This window comes from Ostrea edulis, chromosome 7, assembly GCF_947568905.1.
Source record: "Ostrea edulis chromosome 7, xbOstEdul1.1, whole genome shotgun sequence".
Taxonomy (NCBI): domain Eukaryota; kingdom Metazoa; phylum Mollusca; class Bivalvia; order Ostreida; family Ostreidae; genus Ostrea; species Ostrea edulis.
Window position 1 is genome coordinate 63,258,836 of NC_079170.1, and position 25,149 is coordinate 63,283,984.

Consider the following 25,149-nt stretch of genomic DNA (forward strand, 5'->3'; position numbering starts at 1 on the left):
GGCACACTGATTTTGACTATGGATGACTCCATGTACCTGATCAAGATATAGGGCTCACGGTGGGTATGACCGGTCGACAGGCGATACTTACTTCTTCTAGTAACCTGATCCCACCTCTGGTATATTTAGGGGTCCGTGTTTTCCCAACTCTCTATTTTGTATTCGTTATAGGAGCTTGGTGATCACTGCTCGTTATCTTCACCTTTCATCCAACCAATTTGAATGGCTGTTGTCCCCCTCTCCTTATGATGTTCTTGTTTACATAAATCCGAAGGCTCAAGTGAGCTTTTCTGATCAAAATTTATCCGTTGTCTGTCGTCGTAAACTTTTCACATTTTCATCTTCTTCTCAAGAACCACTGGGCCAATTTCAACCAAACTTGTCACAAAGCATCATTGGGTAAAGGGCTTTCAAGTTTGTTCAAATGAAGAGCCATGTCCTTTTCAAAGGGGAGATAATCACAAAAATAGGGTGGGGTCATTTAAAAATATTCTCAAGAACCACTGGACCAGAAAAGCTGAAATTTACATGAAAGCTTCCTGACATAATGCAGATTCAAGTTTGTTAAACTCATGGACCCCGAGGGTTGGATGGGGCCACAATAGGGGATGAAAGTTTTACATACAAATATATAGGAAAAATCTTCTTCTCAAGAACCACTGAGCCAGAAAAGCTGAGATTTACATGAAAGCTTCCTGACATAATGCAGATTCAAGTTTGATAAAATCATGGCCCCCAGGGGTTGGATGGGGCCACAATAGGGGATCAAAGTTTTACATGCAAATATATAGGAAAGGTCTTTTAAAATCTTTTCAAGAACCACTGGGCCAGAAAAGCTGAAATTTACATGAAATCTTACTGATATAGTGCAGATTCAAGTTTGTTCAAATCATAGCCCCCGGGGTTGGATGGGGCCACAATAGGGGATCAAAGTTTTACATACTAATATATAGGATAAATCTTTAAAAATCTTCTTCTCAAGAACCACTGAGCCAGAAAAGCTGAGATTTACATGAAAGCTTCCTGACATAATGCAGATTCAAGTTTGTTCAAATCATAGCCCCGGGGGTTGGATGGGGTCACAATAGGGGATCAAAGTTTTACATACAAATATATTAGGAAAATCTTTTAAAAACTTCTTATCAAGAAACACTGAGCCAGAAAAGTTTATATTTACATGAAAGGTTTCTGACAGATTTCAGTTTGTTAAAATCCTGCCCCCCCGGGGAGGATGGGTCACAAGGGGGGGGGGGTTCAAAGTTTTGCATACGAATATATAGGGGAAAATCTTTAAATATGAGCCAAGGTGACTCAGATGAACGATGTTGCCCTTGGGCCTCTTGTTATCATATTATGATAACTATTGATCATCACTATGGATGGTGTGTATTATAAAGTAATCATTGAATATATTTATGTCTTATTAACTATTTATCTTCACTATGAAAGGTGTGTATTATAAAGTAATCATTGAATATATTTATGTCATAATAATTATTGATCATCACTATGGATGGTGTGTATTATAAAGTAATCATTGAATATATTTATGTCATAATAAATATTTATCTTCACTATGGAAGGTGTGTATTATAAAGTAATCATTGAATATATATTATGTCATAATAACTATTTATCTTCATTATGGAAGGTGCATGTATTATAAAGTAATCATTGAATTTATTTATGTCATAATAACTAGAAAACTGACACGGTCAGCAAGGGCCCCGCAGAGGCCGGGTTATTAGAGGAAAGTGACATCTGTATTTCATATAGCAATGTTTGGGGCTGGTATATATGTTAGAATTAATAATATTCAAAGGAATCATGAAGCATATTTATGAGAGACTGATGCAAATGTAAATTACTTCTGTTTGGCACACACTCATCCAGAACAGAGTGCAACTAAATCCCATTGTAAGGGGATTTAGAATGGATAGCTAGTACAAAATGTGGTACATACTATTCGAAAAGGATTATGAATTTGACATATTGATGTCTAGGAAAAGGAAATTCTGACATCGGGGGTCTAAGCGTTTTCAAACACATTTTTGATAGATTTGTTCTACATTTTTAAAAATAGAAATCCATAGAATATATGTCTTTAGAAACATAGGTGAGACAGTTTCATTATTCCTAGCAGAGACATACTATGTATGTGCTAGATTTTTTTTGCTATTTTCCGCCACACTCAACAATTTTTAGTTATCTGGTGGCACCCAGTTTTTATTGGTGGAAGAGAGAACCCAGATGCAATGTACCTGGGAAGAGACCACCGACCTTCCAAAGGTAAACTGGGAAACTTTCTCACTTACTGGCCCGAACGGGATTCGAACCCGCGCCGACCAGAGGTGAGAGGCGGTGTGATTTTGAGCGCGATGCTCTAACCACTCGGCTACGCAGGCCCTATGTATGCGCTGGAAAAATCATCAGAAATCAAGATACTCATGTAGAAAATGTGGATCTTATCGTCAACAAGCGCAGTGAAACACGCCATTTCGAGATTTTTATCGACGAAAGTTCGGTAACAGTAATAAATAAGGTAAACTCATTTTGTATATAATTTGTGACTTTTCTTTACTAAAAGGAACAGTTTTCTAAAATGTAACGTGTAATTAGTACATAATTCAAGCAGTTTCACTTTGCAACCGGATATCAGAAATTTAATTTCGATTCCGATCCCGATCGAGAGTTGTTGACTGGGAATGACGTGTTAATTCAATATACATGTAACATCAAGCATATTTTATATCACATTAAAAAAAAACCCCCAAAACATACACATACACAATGTTGTAGAGTTAGATGTATTTTTTGTAAATTTTCTATACCAATACAATATATCATAATTCAAATTGAATTATCTCCCTTAGACAGTGGTAAATAGATACACTGTACGGTCATAATAAGAAAGATGATGACATACAGACAGACAAAATGACATGATCCCAAAATCTATAGGTGTCTTCCTCTTATTGTAAATTCTGCACAAAATTTGAAAACTGTACAATGAAAACTGTTTGAGTTGTCGTGTCACAAAGAAAGTGTTCGTAATAACAAAGATGATGACATACAGATAGACAAAGTGACATTATGTAAAAAAAAAAATTTAAATAAAAAATAAAACCTTAGTTCATTATTTTTCAACGACGAACATTTGTTTTTGAAATCAGTTCAAAATCAGCGCTTCATCCTGCTCGTCGAGTACCTGATATTTAATATGAAGTATTTTTTGTAAATTACCGATTCATCATTTACACATTGTAAGAATATTCTAATGTAAAACTTATACGGTACCAATTTTGATGCACCAGATGCGCATTTCGACAAATAGTGACTTCACAGGCAAAAGGGAATGGTTCGATCTTTGAACGCAATGAAAAATTAATCAAGTGGGTCATTAAATACCGCATTTAACGCAGTATTGTTTTTCGTATCGAATTTAGTTTGCCCAAGGTTCGCATATTAATTCATCCGACTACAGAAACTGTTCACGGAGAGCAGCTTTGAGATATCGAATATTGATAGCATGAATGAAATTCTTCGAAGGCCTTGGTTATCCGTGTATCTGCGTACAAAATTTTTCTCATAAGGTTGGAAATACTTTTAATTTTTTTTATATTTCCAAAAATGAAGCAATGCTAATTATTTTAGATACTTTCAAGACGTACCTGCTTCCAATTCCAACCGAATTATTTTAAACAAGTTTGCCCTCTACTGGCTGTATACAATTTGTATCTACATGTATGCAGAGTGTTTTCCAATACTAATGAATGTACCGTCAACTTATCTGGATTTCGTTTACAAAGAAGGTTTAGTTCACCTGTCTATGCAGTGTCGTACCTGTAATATTTACTTCCTGTGTGTAAAATTGTCGTTCCTGATAGTACATTATGTAATACTTTGTTCCCAAGTTCAGAGATTATAATATTTTGTCCTCGCGTCCGAGGAATGTTGTTACCTATTGCAATGTCAAATTTGAACGTCTACAAAAGATATAAATTTATTTTTAGTTCCAACGTCCACAAGATGTCGTACTTATGATAAGATTTATTTCCCATATCTACGATATATACATGTAGCACCTTTTCAATGTATATGGAATGTCGTACGTCATACAATTAATTATTCTTTTCGGTTAATACGTTGCTTTAACTACCTGAAAAGTACAAAATTCAACGAGCCCGGAGTGTTTATCATGTCAATGAATAATCGAAACCGGCTACCAGTGCTTTCGACACGATACCTGGTTGGTCGTCTTTGTCTACAGATGCAAGACCTTGTCTAAAGTGATTAGAGAAGCAGGTTTTCCTTGGACAACCAACAGATGACAACCAATCGTATCAATTTTTGAATTGTTAAATTGTTTTTTTTATTAAATGTTCGAAAAATCATAAGTCATATTCACCTCGAAGGTGGAATAAATCTTTCCTTTTTCTAATTTGTTCAATATTCGCCAATTAAAAAGTTCGGAATTATTCAATTATACGAGTATATAGAGCACAATAGATGTAAAAAACATCAACGATCGTCTTTAAATTCTTAGATAAATGGATATGGCAAGTATTGCACCGCCGATCCATAATCTAAACTTTGCAAGTCATGGTCGAGGAGATGGGCCGAAACGTTAAACTGGACGAATTTGTTTACATACACATTAGCAACATTCTTCGTGATAAAAAAGTTCAGTCTTGTATTCCATCATATTTCAAGTATGTGCCTATTAAATCCTCCAGATATAATTCTACTTTTACATCCAAACTTTTACTTAGAAACGAACTTCACAGTGCCTAGATACGGATTATCATATACATAATCCACTTACGTGTTCCTGTTTTTCATCTTCTTTCAACTATAGTCCAGCTGGACATGTCATTACTGCTGATGTCAATATAGACAGCACGGTGTGATTGCTTTAGATACACATATTTCAATTAGATGTTCAGCTCAGTTGCATTCACTTCCAGTAAATGAAAACCTAATGGAAGGTGAAAAATAATTGATAGTCACAAAAATCGGGTCAAATATAATTTAAGGTTAGAATATATCAGTGATAAATTATGAAAGACAGCTCCCCAAAATATCGGCAAAGTTTGTACACAATAGAGGGTACGTTAAATATGTTGTAAATCTTTTGGGACCTCATGTTACATTTTACAGACTCATATTGCACCATTAATCTCTGTAATACATATGATATGACCGGTCTTCGAAACAGAAAACTTTGCGTGTTTGATCAGTAACTTATACATAGGATCACGAATTTATACTTAGTCAAAAACTCACATTCTCCAGAATCGTCCTCATAGAAGGCAGTGATGAATTTATTTAAAGTTATTATTTACTTCATTAAAACAGCAAGTTTGGGAAATGCTTGTGTTGAGTTCGAGTTCTCCCGAGAAATATCAGCCTCCGATTCTATTCAGGTAATATCGAGCTATACAGGGTCATCTAAAGAAGACCTGTTTGGTTTGTGCGCTCCAAGATGTTCATTGGATATGGCTTGTAACGCTTTTGACATCTGCATTGAGAATTTGCAGTGTAGAACAATCAGGGGATGGACTCCGATTCTTCCTGGGAACGTGTCTGCAGGTCTGTGTCAACGTCATCAAATGGTAAGTCTCTCTCTCTCTCTTTCTCTTTCTCTCTCTCTCTCTCTCTCTCTCTCTCTCTCTCTCTCTCTCTCTCTCTCTCTCTCTCTCTCTGTTTTGTCTGTAAACTTCGTTATAATACTATTGTGACCATTGCTAGGAATGTGACGATGGATATTACTACGATAGAGAGAAAGAGACGTGTGCTTCTCATGGTAAGATTTTATAATTCAAGTTTTAAGATTTTTTTTAATTCGCACACATCACTAAAACGATTCAACATATATAACAAACGATTCGACAGAAAAGGTGAATATTAATTCTAGGAGGTCTATCACGGCACCATTTGGTCTCCATTAGGAGGTATATCACGGCACCTCTTAGTATCCACTAGGAGGTGTATCGCGTCACCTCTCAGTCTACACTAGGATGTGTATCACGTCACCTCTCAATCTAAACTAGGAGGTGTATCACGGTACCACTTAGCCTCCATTATGAGGTGTATCACGGCACCTCTCAGTCTACACTAGGATGTGTATCACGTCACCTCTCAATCTAAACTAGGAGGTGTATCACGGTACCACTTAGCCTCCATTATGAGGTGTATCACGGCACCTCTCAGTCTACACTAGGATGTGTATCACGTCACCACTTTGTCTCCATTATGAGGTGTATCACGGTACCTCTCAGTCTACACTAGGAAGTGTATCACGTCACCTTTCAATCTAAACTAGGAGGTGTATCATGTCACCTCTCCGTATCCACTAGGAGGTGTATCACGGTACCACTTAGTCTCCATTATGAGATGTATCACGGCACCTCTCAGTCTGCACTAGGAAGTGTATCATGTCACCTCTCAATCTAAACTAAGAGGTGTATCACGGTACCACTTAGTCTCCATTATGAGATGTATCACGGCACCTCTCAGTCTACACTAGGATGTGTATCACGTCACCTCTCAATCTAAACTAGGATGTGTATAACGTCACCTCTCAGTATCCACTAGGAGGTGTATCACGGCACCTCTCAGTCTACACTAGGAAGTGTATCACGGTACCTCTCAATCTAAACTAGGAGGTGTATCACGTCACCTCTCAGTATCCACTAGGAGGTGTATCACGGCACCTCTCAGTGTCCATTATGAGGTATATCACGGCACCTATTAGTATCCACTAGGAGGTGTTTTACGTCACCTCTCAGTGTCCAGTAGGAGGTGTATCACGTCACCTCTCCGTCTACACTAGGTGTATCACGGCACCTCTCAGTCTTCACTAGGAGTAGTGCTTTGTTGTTCGGAATTTTGATGTATGCTTTTGTTTTAATTCTGTGGTAACAAGAGGTACTGTGAGCAATGCTCACTAAGAATACCCCCCGCTTACCCCAATCTCCCAAAAGGTGTTGGTAATAGGTATAAACTACGACAAACCGAACCATATTGCTACTTCGATGTCCAGTGCGCGTGACCTTTGACCTTTTGGCCCCAAAATCGATAGGAAACATCTTCATCCCATGGGTAGTCCATATGTATGATATGGTGACTGTAGGTGGAAAGGATAACGCTTTAGAGCCCGGAAACCATATTGCTTACTTCAATGTCCAGTGCGCTTGACCTTTGACCTTTTGACCCCAAAATCGATAGGGAACATTTTCATCCCATGGGTAGTCCATATGTATATGGTGACTGTAGGTGGAAAGGATAACGCTTTAGAGCCCGGAAACCATATTGCTACTTCAATGTCCAGTGCACCTGACCTTTGACCTTTTGACCCCAAAATCCATAAGGAACATCTTCATCCCATGGGTAGTCCATATGTATGATATGGTGACTGTAGGTGGAAAGGATAACGCTTTAGAGCCCGGAAACCATATTGCTACTTCAATGTCCAGTGCACCTGACCTTTGACCTTTTGACCCCAAAATCCATAGGGAACATTTTCATCCCATGGGTAGTCCATATGTATGATATGGTGACTGTAGGTGGAAAGAATAACGCTTTAGAGCCCGGAAACCATATTGCTACTTCAATGTCCAGTGCGCTTGACCTTTGACCTTTTGACCCCAAAATCGATGGGGAACATCTTCATCCCATGAGTAGTCAATATATATGAAATGGTGACAGTAGGTGGAAAGGATAATGCTTTAGAGCCCGGAAACCATTGCGTCTACAGACGGACGGACAGACAGACGGACAACCCAATTCCAGTATACCCCCCCCCCCCCAACTTGTTGCGGGGGGTATAAAAATTGGGGGAGGGGGTGTACCTCTGTAGACATAATTTTGTCTAGGAATGTTCTAAGAAACTAGTGCATAGATTACTCACCATAATTATGAAGATGTGCACCTAGTATTTTCATATTGATTGGACAATTTTTCTTCAAGTTACAGGGTTTGTTTTACTTATGGACTTAGTTTTCTTTTAAACTAAAAAGTGTATATCTTAAAGGCATATGGTCTATCTTTTATCTCAAAAATGACATCACAATATTTTGCAAGAAGAACTCCAAAAAACAAATTTGTAGTATTAATTATGAGTTATCTATAGCTGCAGAGCTTTGAAATTGAAGTCATTTTGACGTTTTAGTCCTTTATAATTTTTTTTTGTCTGGAGGACAATATATTAAACTGGTACCCCGCTGATTGGTAGCTACACACAAACATAAGAGATGCAAAGTTAACAGGGTACCAGTTTAGGCAAATGAGAACAGGGAATTATTTTGTAATTACTATCATATTCAATGTGTTTGTAAACATTCTGAAGAACTTTGTGTGATTTTCTGGTTATGATCTTAAATTTCGTCACCTTTATGGAACACGCAAAATATCAACAATATCTTAGACCCTATGCCTTTAAAAAGTCTTGAAGAGATTTGGTTTAAACATTGTAAAGACTGAAGTTATACTTAAAATATTAGATAGTTATGCTAATTTCTATTTTGTTAAAAATATTGTTGTTTGGGAATATTTTAAAAACCTACTGAAAGATTTGAATCAGATCTTTTACATACATTTTTTATTAAAATAAAATAACATTTATGTACATGTACTTTACATTTTGAAATATAGTGAATGTATGAAGATTTCCATTGTTTATATATCCATTTTTTGTTCGCGTGGAAGGGGGGGGGGGGGCATACTTCAACAATTTTCAAACCATATATCAAATAAAGAGAAAAGGATAATAAACAATTCAATTCTCTGAAAATCCTATTTGTTGGTATCAAGTTTATATTGAGCATCACCTGAAATATCTTAACATTTGATTGATTCATGAAAGCAACATTTTCAATAATAGAAAATAATATACTAGATGACCATTTGGTTAGAAAACCAGAATTTGATCTGAGGAAGTCTGTTTTTTATCCATCATATAGTATGCCTCGCGGGGGTATAAGTCCCGAAAGGACAATCGGATTTACTAGTGTCCTCCACACTGGAAAGGAATTGTGATTAGTGGGTAAATTGATTCATACATGATTTGTATAGTAGCGGAATGTTTATACATCCGTATAATGTGGACTACGTATGTACTTTGAAATTTATACATGTTTAGTAGAGTACCTGTGGTCATTTTCACAACAACAAAAAAACTTGGACCAAGAATTGTTTTTGTCTGTCTTGTACTCAATTGAGTGCAACTATACCCTGATTAAGAATGCAAGTTTTATCAACTACATGTATGTATATACTTAGTTTTGTTCATTCAGAAATATATGAGTGAAGAATTGCAAAAGAATTAGCGTTTTAAAATTTTCATCTTAATCGTAAGATGTTTTGTGAAAAGGGCCACTGGGCCTTAACTTTCGAAATTGTCTTAAGGCTGAGACATATCTTAGGAAATGCTAACGTCATAAGACATGTTTTCTATCGAGTTGTAATTTAAGATTCGTCCTGGCTCAATCTTAGGACGTCAAGCAACGTGTCTAAGGATGTTCTTAAGATTGTCACAAAAGTTATGATAATCTTATGTGTTAGTGAGGCGGTTAAATAGTAAAGTCTCGTTCTTTTTCTCGTCATGTAGCAATATCCGCATCTCCTCGGACGAAAAGTTTGGATTTCGTTGCTTTCAAATAAACGAATCGATAGGTATCCCGGAAAAGCACGGATAAATGTTGAGCGGGCTTATTTTTTAACCATTGTCCATTACTTTTTCTTGATACATGTGTACCAATATACATGTACATTCCAATCATGCGCGTTTTTATTCACGTGTAAACAAGCAGATGATAGAAAGGGGAAGTTGTGCATAGTTACGTTGAAAAATGCTAAACAATTTTTTACAAACAATATTGGTATATTCATTTTAGTATATTTATTTTACTTGAAAATATTGTTTGTCTTACTTCTCAATTCACATTGTATAGGGAAAATGTCTTTAATAATTATTTATTTTTACCTCACATATCATATAATAATTGATCATTTTATAATCCCATGTAATTGAAGTTGATGGATTTTTTGATTTTGTAAATGTATTTAATTTTTTACAATAATTGTGCATTCAACTATAAATGTGATTTCAAAAGAATTTTCACCTTTTTTGTTTAAAATTAATGCTAAAGGCATGCTGATGCATAATTGAAAAGCTTTTTCAACCGTAAAATAATGTAATGAAAAAAATGATCAGTATTTACTTTACACACAATGATGTGATAATCTTACGACAATCCTAAGACCAGCCCAAGTCCAACATTGTTACGACAATCCTAAGTCATCTTTGATTTACAATTTATGATTGTCCTAAGATAGTCCTAAGACTGTCCTAAGATATATTTTAGGATCAATCTTAGCATACTTTCGAAAACCAGGCACCTGGATATTTATTCTTGTATTGTAATGCGCCAAAGTGCGATGGTGCGACAGGCCAAAGTGCGATGGTGTGAGACTATTGCGCCAAAGCGCGATGGTACACATCATTGCGCTAGAGTGCGATGGCAGTGACACGCCAAAGTCCTTTGGTTTGCAAAACTGAATGGACACCAAAATATCAATACAAAATCCATGCAAAGAAGAAAAACTTATTTCATTGAGATTTAGTTGTTGGGTTTACTGAATTAAATCATGTTTGGTCGAAGTAGATATTTCGACAACAATATACTTTGCTGTTCTCACAATTCTCAAACTGTGTAAACATTGCCCTTGCTATCGCCCATGTCAATCTTGATAACCTGTGCCTTCCTCCAATATCCTGAAGACGTTGGTACCTGCAGAAAGAAACTTCGTTGGGGGCAAACTAACGTTGCATATTTCTTCGGTTTGTTTCTGAAAGACGTTATGAATGACGTAATAACATGACATCACAAACGTTACTGAACCCCGCACCATCGGACTTTGGCGTAGCGTAGCGTGTCTATATAGGAGAGGGACCATCACACTTTAGCGTGACTATCCCACTTTGGTATTCATAATGTCAACAAACCATCGCACTGTGGTATTCACAATCTCAACAAACCATCCCACTTTGGTATTCATAATGTCAACAAACCATCGCACTTTGGCGTGACCATCGCAATATATATATATATATAGCCTAATGTTTTTTAAGAGGAAGGCCTTTTTAATGCATGATTGATTTGTTGCGCACATTTATGAACGATATCTTTATTACAAATGAATTTAAGAAAAACATTTGAATGATTGCGTGCATTAATTATGTTATATTTATTGATACCATATAAAGTAAATAAAACTTGATAATTAGGAAGACACTTGGAGTTCCAAATTAAATGTTTCTTATGTAACATAAATGATCTCTCTCCGTATTGAAACTTAGAGAAAGATTTTACGAATACAATCCTCATTCTTCAATCCGAATAGTTGACTAAAAACAAATTGAACGGTCTATAATAATTAAAAAATTTGAAACTCATTATTGCAAATGTGTTTCTGTCCAGTGCGACAATTTAAGGGCAAAATTATGGATACACGTGGTTCTTCTTGTCAAACGCAATAATCGAACATAATGCACTAAATGAATGACAAACAGGAAAACTGCTATGTTGCAGTCTGATTAAAATCATACCCGATGAGTATGGCTATGTCGTAAACAAATAAAAACTTTCTTATGTTTATCCATGTGTTTGTAGATATTAGTAACTGCTAATAAATAAATTATTACAAAAAAATCGTAACAGCGACTTCTATAACCACGGGGAAAATTAAGAACTTTGAAAATATCAGATGAATATCGTGTTTAAAAGTTTATCGATGTGTCAGATCGTCGATCTCGGGAAGGGGGGGGGGGGGGTGTCCTTTGTTGAAAGATATGTATATAAGTAATATAATTATAAGTCTTCATAAAATGATAAATATGGGCCTAGTTAAAACTTTCATGAATATAACAAACACTCAACACCTACATAATTTTATGTAGATAAATCGCAATTTTGGCTTGCCGGAAAGGCCCGATAATGTGCGATTGCTTGTAAACATAAGCGTCTGTAATATTGCCTATTTCTGGGCGCTTCGATCTGGAAATTTCCATAAGGCTGATTCAAGAGTAAAGAAACGAACAGGCATATTTAAGGCTCCCAAACGAAGTTTGGAGACTTATTGTTTTTCTCGGTGCTTATTATTCTTCCATTTCTTTCTAGCGCCTAAAACTGTCCGACATCGTTCTCCGTAACCAGTTGGTAAAGGTATTAGATATTCAAGGATATGCTAGGCCAAATTCGCCAATGTATCTAGATGTGTAGAAATGGTTTTGTTTTCAGATTGAAGGGGGTTAGGGTACATTTTGGGGGGATCAAATGGGGGTGCGGTTTAAAATGGAAAAATTAATTCCAAATTTCAACAGATATAACTTGACAAATATGATAAATAGAGTCCTTGGGTCTTCAGAAATGATCTAAGGATGATCAGATCTACAAATTGTTATCAAGGTCAAGTGACTCCAATGACCATGACCTTGAACATACAAACTGGTATAACTTTAAAACCGGGACAAATGCCGACATGGAATCTTCAGAAATGGCAAGAGGATGACAGGACCTACAAAGTTGTATCAAGGTCAAGTGACTCCAGATTTACTGAAGGAAAAAAAAGAAGGAATTTTTTGAAAAATTTCAAAATCAAAGCCTTCGTCATTTAGATCTTTTAAATGAAGATAATATTGGAACAAATTTTGTCAAGGGAGGAAAATAGTAGTAATCAGAAAAATCCACTTTTATACAGCCAGTACTTCGTTTGGGAGACTTTATAAACGGTAGATTATAATCATATCTTGTTTATTTATTCAATAATTATCAAAACGTATTTCTTCTGTACGTCTTATATCAAAAGCAAGCATCGATTAACAACGGGAAACTGGCTTACATGTAGATCCACCAAAGCGTGTCCACCACATTACTCTCATCTTTGCTAATCCAGGGTACTGTAGAATCATTTAAATTCGTGGGGGCCAATTTTCGTGGATTGCTGATTTTGTACGGGTTCATGGGGACATAATTTCGTGGATTTATATATTTGTAAGAAAGATAACTCTGGAATGTTTGCTTTGTCTTTATTCGTTGAGGATGTAAATTCGTGGATGAGGGATACCCACGGATTCCACAAAAATTGAGCCACAACGAATTCTAATGATTCCACAGTAGTTTATCGAAAACGAAAGTATGTTTTTGAATTAATTTCGCGATATTTACTAATCAAGTAATATTCTATTACTGTTTACGGACAGCTTACGGACCTCACATCTTATATAAAACAATATTAAAGGTACAAACAGTAGCTCTGGGTCACGCGTTTCAGAGTTGATTGGCAAACTATTAATATATATATATATATATATATATATATATATATATATATATAATGTGTATGTTTATACATGTTTTGTAGAGTATTGCGATTTCGAAGATGACCCAGAATCCTCGTGCTTTCTTTCGGAATCTACCGCTGATGAATTTGACTGGACACGTCACACGGTATGCATATTATTCTCCTTACTCTCCGATTGGTTAAAAGTAAACAGCAAGAATTTTATGAATGTTTATAGTTCTACACGGTATCTTGCTCACAGTAAGTTGGAAGAAAACAACCATTAACGGGTGCCTCTAGGAACTATAAATACATTAATCGTCCGAGAAATGTGACTATTTTCATTGTGAATTACGTCTTCATATCCAAATTTATTTATTGATATTAAGAAATGCATTTTACTAATGATAATACATGATAATTTGAACTGCCACGCTTCACACATGTATACTTCACGCATCATGAAAAGTATGCCGGCGTTCAGCGTTGCAGTCCATCCCATAATGAATTTTCAAAAATGACTTTTCTCTAACTAAGATTTACATTCGACGCTCATTTCTCTCGAAATTCCCAGCTGTTAAAATAGACTTACTGTTCAAGATTCGTCTAAGTGTTCGCATTGTTTACAATTGCAGCGCATAACAATTTGTAAATGTTTTAAAGGTAAAACATTAGAAATGTAAATAATGATCAATAAATGGTAAATCAGCACTCCTTAGAAATCGGCCATGTCTCTAAGAAACGTAAGAACACCTACCGTGAGCCTTTCTACCTTGATAAAATCCTTATTCAAAATCAAAAAGTAAAGAACGATCTAACAATTGGTATAAAACACGTTAGACAACATTCGACCTAATACAATATAATTCATTTATAACCACATACCTATTAGTCTGAATCCTGGGCATAATCAGCTTCTTTGTGAATCATTCAAACAAGAACATTTTGCGAATTATATCTATCTTCTTTTTAAGCAAAATAATTATGATGAGGAACATATTTTTTTTTTTTATATCAAAAGATGGATGTGAACAGTGTATTCCAGGAATCGAGAAAATCTTAAACGCTAAGAAAATACCTCCCCTCAGTAAAAAAGGTGCAAGAGTTGTCTTAATGTTAAAGCCCATAATTTAACTTTTCCACTGATACAATAATCATATACTTTTTCTTGTATAAAATAATGTTTAGAAACTTATTCTGTACGTGCATAAGATATTATTTGATGTCGCTGTTAATGCGATTGATTTTTACGGTGTCTAGGAGTAAGAGTTATTTACCATGATTGACTTTTCAATTATATAATTCATTCCAGGTCCCTCATCTAAATAGTTATAATCATAATAATTGTGATCAACACTCCTATTGGAATAAAATTATAAATTATCAGAATCGGTGTTTTCCTTAAATTCTTATGAGCAAAATGGCATTTCCAATCACCCAGAGTTATCTCCACATGAAAAATAATTTTGTGTACGTATTTGTACCTTAAAAGTATGTTTCGGTGTTTCCTTTCGTTTATTACATCAAGATAGTGTTTTGATTTTGATGAAATCAGACAATTATGGTTTGTTGAAAATATCGCTCGGTCTTGAGGACCCATGTCCTCTGACCTACTTGAATTGATGTCCATCCATCAACTCGTAAAAACAAAAACACTCTGTGACATCATATTTCATACTCAGTAGAATGGAACAGAAATGTTATTTTGAACTTTGCTATACAACTATATCAGGAGCAAAATTAAACCAATTTATAACATTTGTAAACCTTTAGATTTTCAAGAAAAAAGAATGACAACAACAACAATATCGGGAAAAAAAAACATTTCTGTATTCCAATGACAATCATGTTTGTGATATCGGAATAGCGAGATTTATTTTTTATCAGTTCACATTCAAATGAAGATAATCTAAAACTAATGCCATAAATGCAATATATTCGTATATATTTTAATCAGGGTCGGACAGGTTCGACTGACACGGGGCCTACATCAGCTGGCAGTGGACATTACTATAAGTACATTGAAATATCACCAATAGCACTTGTAGAAAACAGTAGAGCGATACTAGAAACCACCAAGACGTTTCAAGGTACTTTGAATATGTATTAGTTCATTTTCTTAATCTATCACTCTCTGCTCTTCTGTAATCCAGAAATGCAGAGATACGAAACTCCCCGATATATTTTATTTCTTTCATTTTCATGGTGATACATAAACAAAAATTCTAACATTGATAATGAAATGTGGGTTACCAAGACATGGCTGAAGTATCGCCCAAATCGGCGTAAAACAACACAAAGGGATTTGGAATGCACTTAAGTTAACAAACCATCTCTGTACAATCTCTGAAAAGAAATTCGTGGATTTACTTTAAATCTAAAATAAAAAAAAAAAACCAAAAAAAAAAACAAAACAAACAACGCAAACAAAATTAAATAAAAAAAACCCTTACAAATAACACATGCAAACAAAACTATGGTGTTGATACTAGGCCACTTGGTCCTTTGTCGCCCTCACAATACGGGATTTTCGAGATATGGATCCACTCTGACTTTTATCGCGCGTTGAACGTAATTGTAGGGTTTATGTCACTTCCGGATTACAATAACAATTAAGTAAGCAAGCATGGAAGACTTTAATTGCAATCACGTTTCTGCATCAAAATGTTATCTTTCCAAAAAAGGAATGACTACAACCGTTTATAGGAAAACAAATTTGATTAAATTAAGTGTGTTGGCGAGGGAAATAAATCCCGAGGAAGTAGTGATGAAAGACGATTATACCTACTTGGATAAGAAACGGAGAATTTCCATCTGCTTTATACCCAGGTACTGAGCACCAATAGTGACTTGGATCATCAGTGGTCTTCCTCTTTTTAGAACTGCGCATAACTCTTTACGGACCATCTGCTAGCGAAATAGCATTTTCAAATTTGTATGGATGTCATCTTGGCCCTACAATTGGTTACCATCACGTTACCGTGATGTTTAAGCGTCAATTCTAATCGACCATTCCGTCACATTCCGAAGGCTTCGTAACGCACCCATTATCCTTATTTTACTCCGCCTTAAAAACAGAGGAGCGAATAACTAATCAAAATATCATATAAACCAATAAAAAGAGATGACAACAAAAAGACCTGCGAGGTTATCATGCGATGCTTATAGGAGTTATGAGATTGATCACTGTTCGTTATCTTCACCTTTCATATGTATGATGTTTATTTAATAGATAAAACCTACTGTCTGACTATGTACTACCATATGTATGGAGCTACAACTAAAAGTCTCTTGATACAAACAAAGAAAGGGAATGATGCCCCCATCACGCACTGGCAGAGGTCTGGTGACCAAGGCAATAGCTGGTACCAGTTATCGGGAGTCAACCTCACTCTAGACTCTCAGACCAAGGTAAGTATATTGCAGTAAATTATCTGTTTGTATTTTTAGTTTAATCTTAAAAAGAAATACACAAACGATATGCATATACAGGGAAGTTTTTAAAAATAATAATTGCATATTTTATTATAGATATTATTTGAGGCAAAAAAGGGATCATCCTTTACTGGAGACATCGCCATTGATTATGTGGAGCTTTGGCCCTATGCTTGTCCGTGATATCTTAACATTCTTGATGTCATTATACAATTTGTCTTGGGACTTTCTGTATTTATACTTATGGTTACTCAGCATTTTGATTAAAGAAACCGTGTCGTCAATAAACGGTGCATTTCATATTTTGCTAGCTAACAGAATGCTTTTATGTATAAACTAGAGAGATAATTCAGGAAAAAGGTCATCAAAGAAGAGAGAATGAAATATATCACCATTTCATCATCATGAAAAATAAACATCGTTATACTGTATCTAAAGATCTATAAGAAATATTTTAATGATGTTCAATATAATTTTAAATTTTTGTTGATTTTAGATTTCATTGCCACCTATAAAGAATCATATTCCTCAACTGCAACATACTTTCTTTCTTCCTGTTATATTGATGTTTATGACATTATGATTTACATGCCCTCAATGGTCCAGGTTTGGTGTAATAAATCGTATTTTCATTCTTATACCGTTTGCTAATGAATTGCAATGAATGTTATCCAGAAACTTTTGAAATTTGTGTTTCCGATCTTAGAATTCTGTAAATGAATCCAATCAACTTCACTATTGCGCATTTCATTTATCTCAGTGGCATTTCGTTTTTTGTTATGAAACCTACTTGAGAACAGTAACACTTGTATTCAAATTAAATTTGTTGTTCAATGTATCTTTGAAACCCAGAGTATAAACATACACTGTATCCCCCTCAAATAAAAGTAAAATGTGTGAGTGGTTCTTTGGTTGTTTGTTTTACGTCCAGTCGAGAATTTTTTCTCTCATAGTGTATGAAGACGTCATCAGTTGTAAGGGAAGTACTCCAAATTTAGACCTATGTTCAGCGCTTACAGCCATAGCAGTGAGGGTTCTTTAAAGTGTTAATGCGTTTGGCGAAGGAGCAATCACTACATGTATGCTTAATGTGAGGTTCGAAATACTTTCTCGCCTGTATTTCTGAGAGCTAAATGATGCGAACATTTTATGTACACTAGGGAGATGTGTCCCGAAATCTATCCAGCTTATTTCATTCTGTAACCTTCGTGGAGAATGTATATATAATGTGTAGGATGTATGTTTCTCCAAGAATGGTTTTGGAATCTGCGGGAAAAGTAAATATTACGAACAGTGACTAATCTCATAAATTCCATGAAGAATATAAAGTTATGAGTGGAGCAAACATAGATCCCTGGACATACGATACGTGGGATCATATGCCTTAATTAGAAATTGTGAAATACTTACTTTAAACGAGATTGTTGAAACCCCTGTAACATCAAAGTATTTGTCAGCAGCCAACCTCGATTCAAAAAACTGACCACACGGAGAACATGAGAGATATTAGCACCATATGCAGATGATAATGGGATATTGCTATATGAATATGAGAATCTTACGATGGAGAAACATACCGTTTTTCAGAGAGTTGAGTTGTTCGTTTGCGTTAACGTCTATGATCAATATCAATAAAATTATTACAAAAAGAATGAAAAGTAAATTCTATCTAATGCTTGGTACATGTATATGTGATCTACATGTGAAATGGTTCCACAGCCTCCACGCTGTTAATTCATACATCTACAAGCTGGTTAAATATTTCTTATGGATAAATATGTAATTTACTGCGACTACAGATGTGTGTCTTAAAAATTCTTACCATCAGTTCATGAAATATTGTAATCATAGTTTACATGTACTAATCATAACACTACCTAGTTTACGATAATTTGCATAAATGAAAGTTTGCTTCGAATTATTTACGAATGCAATGTTTTGTCATTCTTTTTTTTAATTAAGAATTTTGTTTTAAAATGCCGTCATCAGACAAACCAGGAGTTTAATCTGCTATATAGATCTACCAAAAACTGCATCTTAAAAAGGGGTAAATATTTATTTCACAATAAAAAAAACCCAACACGTTTGTTTCAAAATTTGTAAGAACTAAGATCAAGTAATTAGTGTGTGGAAATAAATAGCAAGCGTGCAAAATGTAATTCCCACCAGGGACTATTATACTAATCTAACAGGAATCTGTATAGGTTCCTGGTTCTATTTCAATGTTTATGATGATGTATGTGCTTACTAAGGATGTGGATATATCTAGTTAATGATCCAATGAAATACCAATTTTCCCAGGAGTAAGAAATTGATACAACAAGTGATCCCGCTTAGATGTAAAACTATCTTATGTATAATGTTCCCCAAATCAAATTTTGATTGTTTTAAACTCGATCTTTAATCGGAGATGGGCTCGCATATTGTATTTAAACCCTTGAGCACAATTGCTGCGTCAGAATACGTGATGTCATATACCGAAAAATGTGAAAACGGTAAATCTAGTAGTCTATGCGTCCGAAAATCCTAGCGTATTTATCTTCCATAAATCAGAAAATTTATCACATGTTTTTTACTGATAGAGCAATTTTAGAAACGACAATAATTATAGATTACAAGACACCGTCATACGAACAACCCTAATTCGTGTATAGGGTCTGTAAGTCTCGTTTGGTTTCACTTTCGGTTTTACTACTTCCGGGTACAACAACATGTGGAATATACAAAGTCGTAACAGAGAATCGGCGCTAATATGTAATTTGGTGTATTGTTAAGCGATCGGCTGCATACATGAGACTGGGAAAACCCTGCCATGTAGTTTATTTAGGTTCCTAGTCGATGCTACAGTAAGGTAGCGGTGGATACAAAGATGTAGGTACGTGATATCACAATTCAACGAATAATCATGTCAAATTAACACACGTGTGTATAAACTGATAGAATATACTGGACGTGTTGTTTAGATATTTCAGAGGGGATAGGCCTACTACAAAGGATTTTGACAGACGAAATGATAAAAATAAAATAATAAGAGCAAAAAATTACATGTACTACAATTTCATAAATGGGGGGGGGGGGGGGGTTAAGTTTTTCTTCGTTATTGATTTCAACATTTATTAACATCTTTTACTACATAATTCCCTTCTGTCTGAAAAGGGGAAGGAACACTTATTTATTGTATCAATATAGAAAAAAATAACCTTGCTAGGAAAAGGGGAAAGGGTTGACAGGACACCCTTGATACTACTTGCCTTTATATAGGCTTCTGCATGATTAAATTTTGTATTGTGTTTCAAGAGAACTGGCATATATCTTTATTGTATAATTATGTAAAAGTGACGCATGGCCTTGAAAAGAATGATTGTAACACTCATATTCTGTGCTTATTTCAGAAACTACAACTTTGTTGTGTAGTGAGCCACTTTAAGTCAATAAAAACAGCAACTTATGGTATATTACTTTTTTTTCATAGACACAAAGTTACGAAACCTGCTGAAGCAGAAGCATCTGCTTCAAACGTACATGTAGGAACCGAAGTTGATACTGCTACCAATATATCTGTACCAGACAACAATGAAGTGCATCTACATGATCACGAGTATACAGCACCAAACCCTCAACATTTAAAAAGGTACAGTGCACGATACAAGTATTCTAGTACATCAAACCAGGAAGTTACAACGGTTGTTAAGTTTAGTGTCAGGTGGTTTTTCTGTATTTTCTTCATTCTCATTTCAGTGTTATCTAAGTTTATATGCACACCAAATACTATAATGGTATTGCTTTTGTTCTTACAGCTTCCCTTGAAGACTAGGATGTTGTAAACTTGCAGTGAGAAATATACCTGCTTAATTAAAGGAAACCATCCTTGACAATTGGTAACATCATAATTGAAAGACCCTGGAAAGGTATGTTTTAGCGGTTCGTTAAGGAAAAATGAACAATGCACTTTCTATACACTGACTAGTTATCAATTTCACAGGTCAGCGCAGATTTCACAATATTCAATTACCTAGTAATTTTAGGGGGGTATAAATGTTGCTGTATACACCATTTCTGTGGATATTTTTCATATATTCATGAAATTTTGTTTGAAGGGATCATGAACACTGTTGGGAGTGTCCATTCAACTGAAATATAAAAGTCAGAAGAATTGAAGATTGCAATGGATGCAACACAAGTGACCTAATATGACCAAATTGATATGAATAGCCAGTTTTTCGCTTGCAGTAATGACAAGAGTCGCCACAAAGAAAAGACCTTAATGTGTATTACACCTAATGCAGCTTATTTCCATTCTGTATGCTGGATACAAATCTAATTTGGCAATTGTGAACCATTGTGGCATTTTAGAGAAGTTGCAAGTTGGTGATATATTCCTGGTGGACAAAGGATTTTGTATATTTGACAAACTTCCAAATGACATGACACTTAATATCCCATTCTTTCTTACAAATAAATCCCACTTCTCAAAAGAGGATGCACAACTTTGCTATAAAATTTCCAGATGCAGAATCCATGTTGGATGGGAAAATGATAGAATAATTTTTTTTTTAAATTCCTTTGCTATATTCTATCATAGTATAGATATTGATCTGACAAAATATTTCAGGTTTGTGTGGATCATGTGAATTTCCAGGTTCCCCTTTTGAAGGAGATTGCAGATAAATCCTACAAACTTATTAGATTAATTGCATGTATATATATACCTTAAATCTGCACATACCTGCCACATTGAATTTTTAAAGTTAAAAGTAATGAATACCATATATGCAATATAACTTTTCTACATATTTATATAAATATAAAGCCTTTTATATTCATATGAATATAAAGCCCTTTGGAACCTCTCCATCAGAATGAAATATTCTCGAAAGGAACGTTAAACAATATACAATCAAACATAAAGCCTTTTGTTCTTATTCTGAAGATTTTCAAATCTACATTATTAAAAAAGAAGTAAAATCCATTGTTTTAGTAAATGCATGTAATTGAATGATTTAATTTGTAAAGCTGGACACTGTGTCTATATATATATATATGTATTTTGGTTCATCTAAAATAAGAAAAACTCTGTCTATAATGTTTATTCAATAAATATACATGTAATTACATAACTTTGATAGATGCACCACTGATATCATAATAAAGTATATGTGGTGCATCTATCAATGTGGTTATGTGTGTGTATTTTAGACAGCAAAAATACTTCATTATTATAATTAAACTCTATCACGCTTAAAAGGTTGACCATAATACATCTTTGTCAATGTGAATTATTTGAGTGTCACTAGGAATCCACACTAGCAAATCACAGCATTGGGTGTCTTTCAGGTGGTGTTGTCCTTGAATCTGATGCCAATATTCAAATTTTGTTTTGAGGTGCAGCGAACCATCCCTTGCATCACATTCTAAAATGGCAAATGTCATTACATGTATTGATAAAATATACATGATTTACAAGTGCTCTGATTAGTGGTGAAAGTATTATACTGCAATATGCATACTTATTTTGACATAGATGTACTGCAGTATTCAAAACTTGATGCAAGTAAAGTTTATAAAGAACATTAGCAGTTCAATATCACAATGAAGCCTAAGTAGTATTTGTATTTCATTCATAAAATGTTACTTTAAAATTATAATAAACTTGGATACATCCATAGTGATATATATGAATACATATATGTACAGCTAATGTATATGTATTAGGTACACATACACATAATTGTTCAATCTATAATGCTGACTTACCAAGAGGGAAATCCCAACATTTGCACAGGCCTATTTAATTGTCATTGTTCGAGCTGAAAATGGGCACTTAGCCTCAATTAAGAATTTCAGGGGTTGCTGAAAATGGCCTGTTGCCCTGCGGAATGAGGATGCAGTTAATTCCTCCATTGTTGTTGTGAACTTTGACTGTGCCGACTTTGGATGTTTTATCCAACTACTGGCGTATTTTACATTGAACAGTTTTATTTGCCTTCTTATATCTGAAAAATTCCAATACATGTATATCTACATGTAAAAATTTTATCTTCACAGTTCGAACCCATTTATTACCTACTTTGGGTATAGATAAGATAAGTTTATTCCAATTTTGGGCCCAGAGGGCATAACAGCAAGACAGTTTATAAAGAAAGAAATTTCTAAAAAGAAAGAAAGTTTACAACATATAAACTTATATCATAATAGATATAGATCCAAACATGTATTGACATTATTTTATCTTTAAATTGTGTACCTGCCTTTGAAAATTTGCTGTCATATGAAGATCGACACTTATACTGCCCCATTATGGGCATACTGGCATCAGACATCCACATTAATGATGACTGCACAATGCACAACACCTTTATCCTCAGATTCAAGGCATATCTATAAAATATTTTTAAAATATTAAACAATCTTAACCCATCTGTGATGTAACTGATATAGATAGGCATATTTAATGCGCTTTGTTTATTGAATATACAATTGTACACTGCAGGTGCCTAAATGTATCGTTATTCAACCCCCCCCCCTTTTCCGATCTCCCCAGTACGTTCGTATAAATACAAAGCAAGTTTTATGCATAATCCGTTTTTATTTTCAAGTATTAATATACTTTCAATTGGAATGATTTGAGAATATAAAAACGTATCGTACATCTCTCTAGTTCATAGATTATGCTTTTACCAACCTGCTCTTCATCTGCAAGACGTACCCTCGTCGATGCTTGTACACTGGCGGTTATTACACGTAATTCGTCAAACATGAAGCGAAGAATCCTCGACCACTCCACTAATGCTTCAATTCCCATTTTTATCTCGTTAAAACCTCCACATAATCGATTGATAACGCTATATCTATGTATACCACTCTCTACACAGTGCAGTCTGAGATGTTGATGTACCCGGAAGTTAATAATCTCGCTAAATCTCGGCAATCACATGACGAGACTTACAGACCCTATTATGGTTATCAAGACAGAATCAAATGTGAGTCATGTGGGACAATGACAAAACCGAAATATGAAAGGTGAAGATAACCAATAGTGATCAATCTCATAACCCCTATAAGAAATACAAAATAAAGAGTTGGGCAAACACGGATCCTTGGATATACCAGAGGTGGGATCAGGTGCCTAGGAGGAGTAAGCATCCCCTGTTGACCGGTCGAATATTTATCGAACCAAAAATGATTTCAAATCTTCAAATGTGGTTTATGATATCTTTTTTATATTTCATTCGATATTTTTTCACCCGTGTAAAGACGCCCCCATCTGTAATAATAATAATAATAACTAGATGCGATCTCGTTGCGAGCAACGAGTGGGTCTTCCGTCCAATTTTAGATGTGATGAGATAAGAATTTGACTGAGATTTTCGTTCATAAATAATGATACAAATATATTGTCTAGACGTACAATTTAGCTTCAGTAATGTTTTACAAATATTAATCATTTAAGTGTTATAAATTAAAGACTCTCTGTCCCTCTCGGCCAATAATTAAAGAGGTCAGCCTTTTTTCGAGAAAAAAGTTAATAATGTTATTTACTGCGATACAAATTCGACTGATCAGGCGAGTCATGTCGCCCGGAGGCTTATTTTTTTTTATATCATTCTAGATATATCTCGCATAACTGAACAAATTTTGCTCTACATGTCCTATCAAAATTTTCTTGAGAAAAAAGTTATTGATTGCGACATTTATCAGATTGTTAAGGCGAGTCATAAGGCCCGTGGGCCTTTTTCTTGATGTCTCATTAAAAGTTTCTTGACTAAAATGTTATAGATTGCAACAATAACCTAACTGTTCAGGTGAGCCATGAGACCCGCAGGCCTATTTCTTAACATCGTTAGTTAACACTTGCGAAACTGAACAACTTTTGTTCTACATGTCTTGTCAAAAGTTTGTCGAGAAAAAAGTTATTAATGTTATTAATTGTGATACAAATTCCACTGTTCAGGCGAGCCATAACGCACGGAGGCCTTTTTTTTATATCATTAGATAGAACTTGCAAAACTGAACAACTTTTATTCTACATGTTTTATCAAAGTTTCGTGAGGAAAAAGTTAATCATTGTAACAGAAATCCAATGGTTCAGGCGAGCCATGAGGCCCATTGGCCCATTTCTGGATACGGCACGAAAGACCTCAATAAACTGTACAACTTTTGTTATATATCTCTAAACAAAATATTTACGAGTATAAAGTTATGCGACATTTATCAGATTGTTAAGGCGAGTCATAAGGCCCGTGGGCCTTTTTCTTGATATCGTTTGAAAGATCTTGCAAAACTGAACAACTTTTGTTCCACATGTCTTATCAAAAGATTCTCGAGAAAAAAGTTAGTAATTGTGACACTAACAAACTGTTCAGGCGAGCC

General features: G+C 34.9%; 2 protein-coding genes and 1 long non-coding RNA gene across 5 annotated transcripts; 2 read left to right on the top strand and 1 right to left on the bottom strand.

Annotated features, from left to right (window-relative positions):
* Positions 1-5,307: 5,307 nt before the first annotated feature.
* Positions 5,308-17,668, top strand: LOC130048406 (MAM and LDL-receptor class A domain-containing protein 1-like). Its single transcript, XM_056145067.1, has 6 exons — positions 5,308-5,615; positions 5,752-5,806; positions 13,426-13,511; positions 15,302-15,434; positions 16,577-16,755; positions 16,876-17,668. Exons 1-6 carry the CDS (start codon positions 5,319-5,321, stop codon positions 16,960-16,962), a joined length of 837 nt encoding a protein of 278 aa, XP_056001042.1. The 5' UTR covers positions 5,308-5,318; the 3' UTR covers positions 16,963-17,668.
* Positions 17,669-19,457: 1,789 nt separating this feature from the next.
* On the top strand, positions 19,458-21,254 carry LOC125669907 (uncharacterized). 2 transcript variants are annotated; one of them, XR_008797186.1, is made up of 4 exons: positions 19,458-19,654; positions 20,252-20,410; positions 20,577-20,687; positions 20,877-21,254. It is a non-coding gene; the product is annotated as an uncharacterized LOC125669907 (long non-coding RNA). The 2 variants fall into 2 exon arrangements; XR_008797185.1 differs by having other exon boundaries at positions 19,467-19,650.
* Positions 21,255-21,851: 597 nt separating this feature from the next.
* Positions 21,852-23,724, bottom strand: LOC125667846 (uncharacterized). Of its 2 annotated transcripts, XR_007367359.2 has the most exons (4): positions 23,462-23,717; positions 23,024-23,157; positions 22,534-22,772; positions 21,852-22,190 (listed from the first exon to the last, which is right to left on the bottom strand). XR_007367359.2 is itself a non-coding variant. In XM_056145065.1 (3 exons), exons 1-3 carry the CDS (start codon positions 23,470-23,472, stop codon positions 22,564-22,566), a joined length of 354 nt encoding a protein of 117 aa, XP_056001040.1. In that variant the 5' UTR covers positions 23,473-23,724; the 3' UTR covers positions 21,852-22,563. The 2 variants fall into 2 exon arrangements, 1 of the variants encoding a protein (XP_056001040.1); XM_056145065.1 differs by having other exon boundaries at positions 21,852-22,772; positions 23,462-23,724.
* Between the last annotated feature and the right edge of the window lie 1,425 nt (positions 23,725-25,149).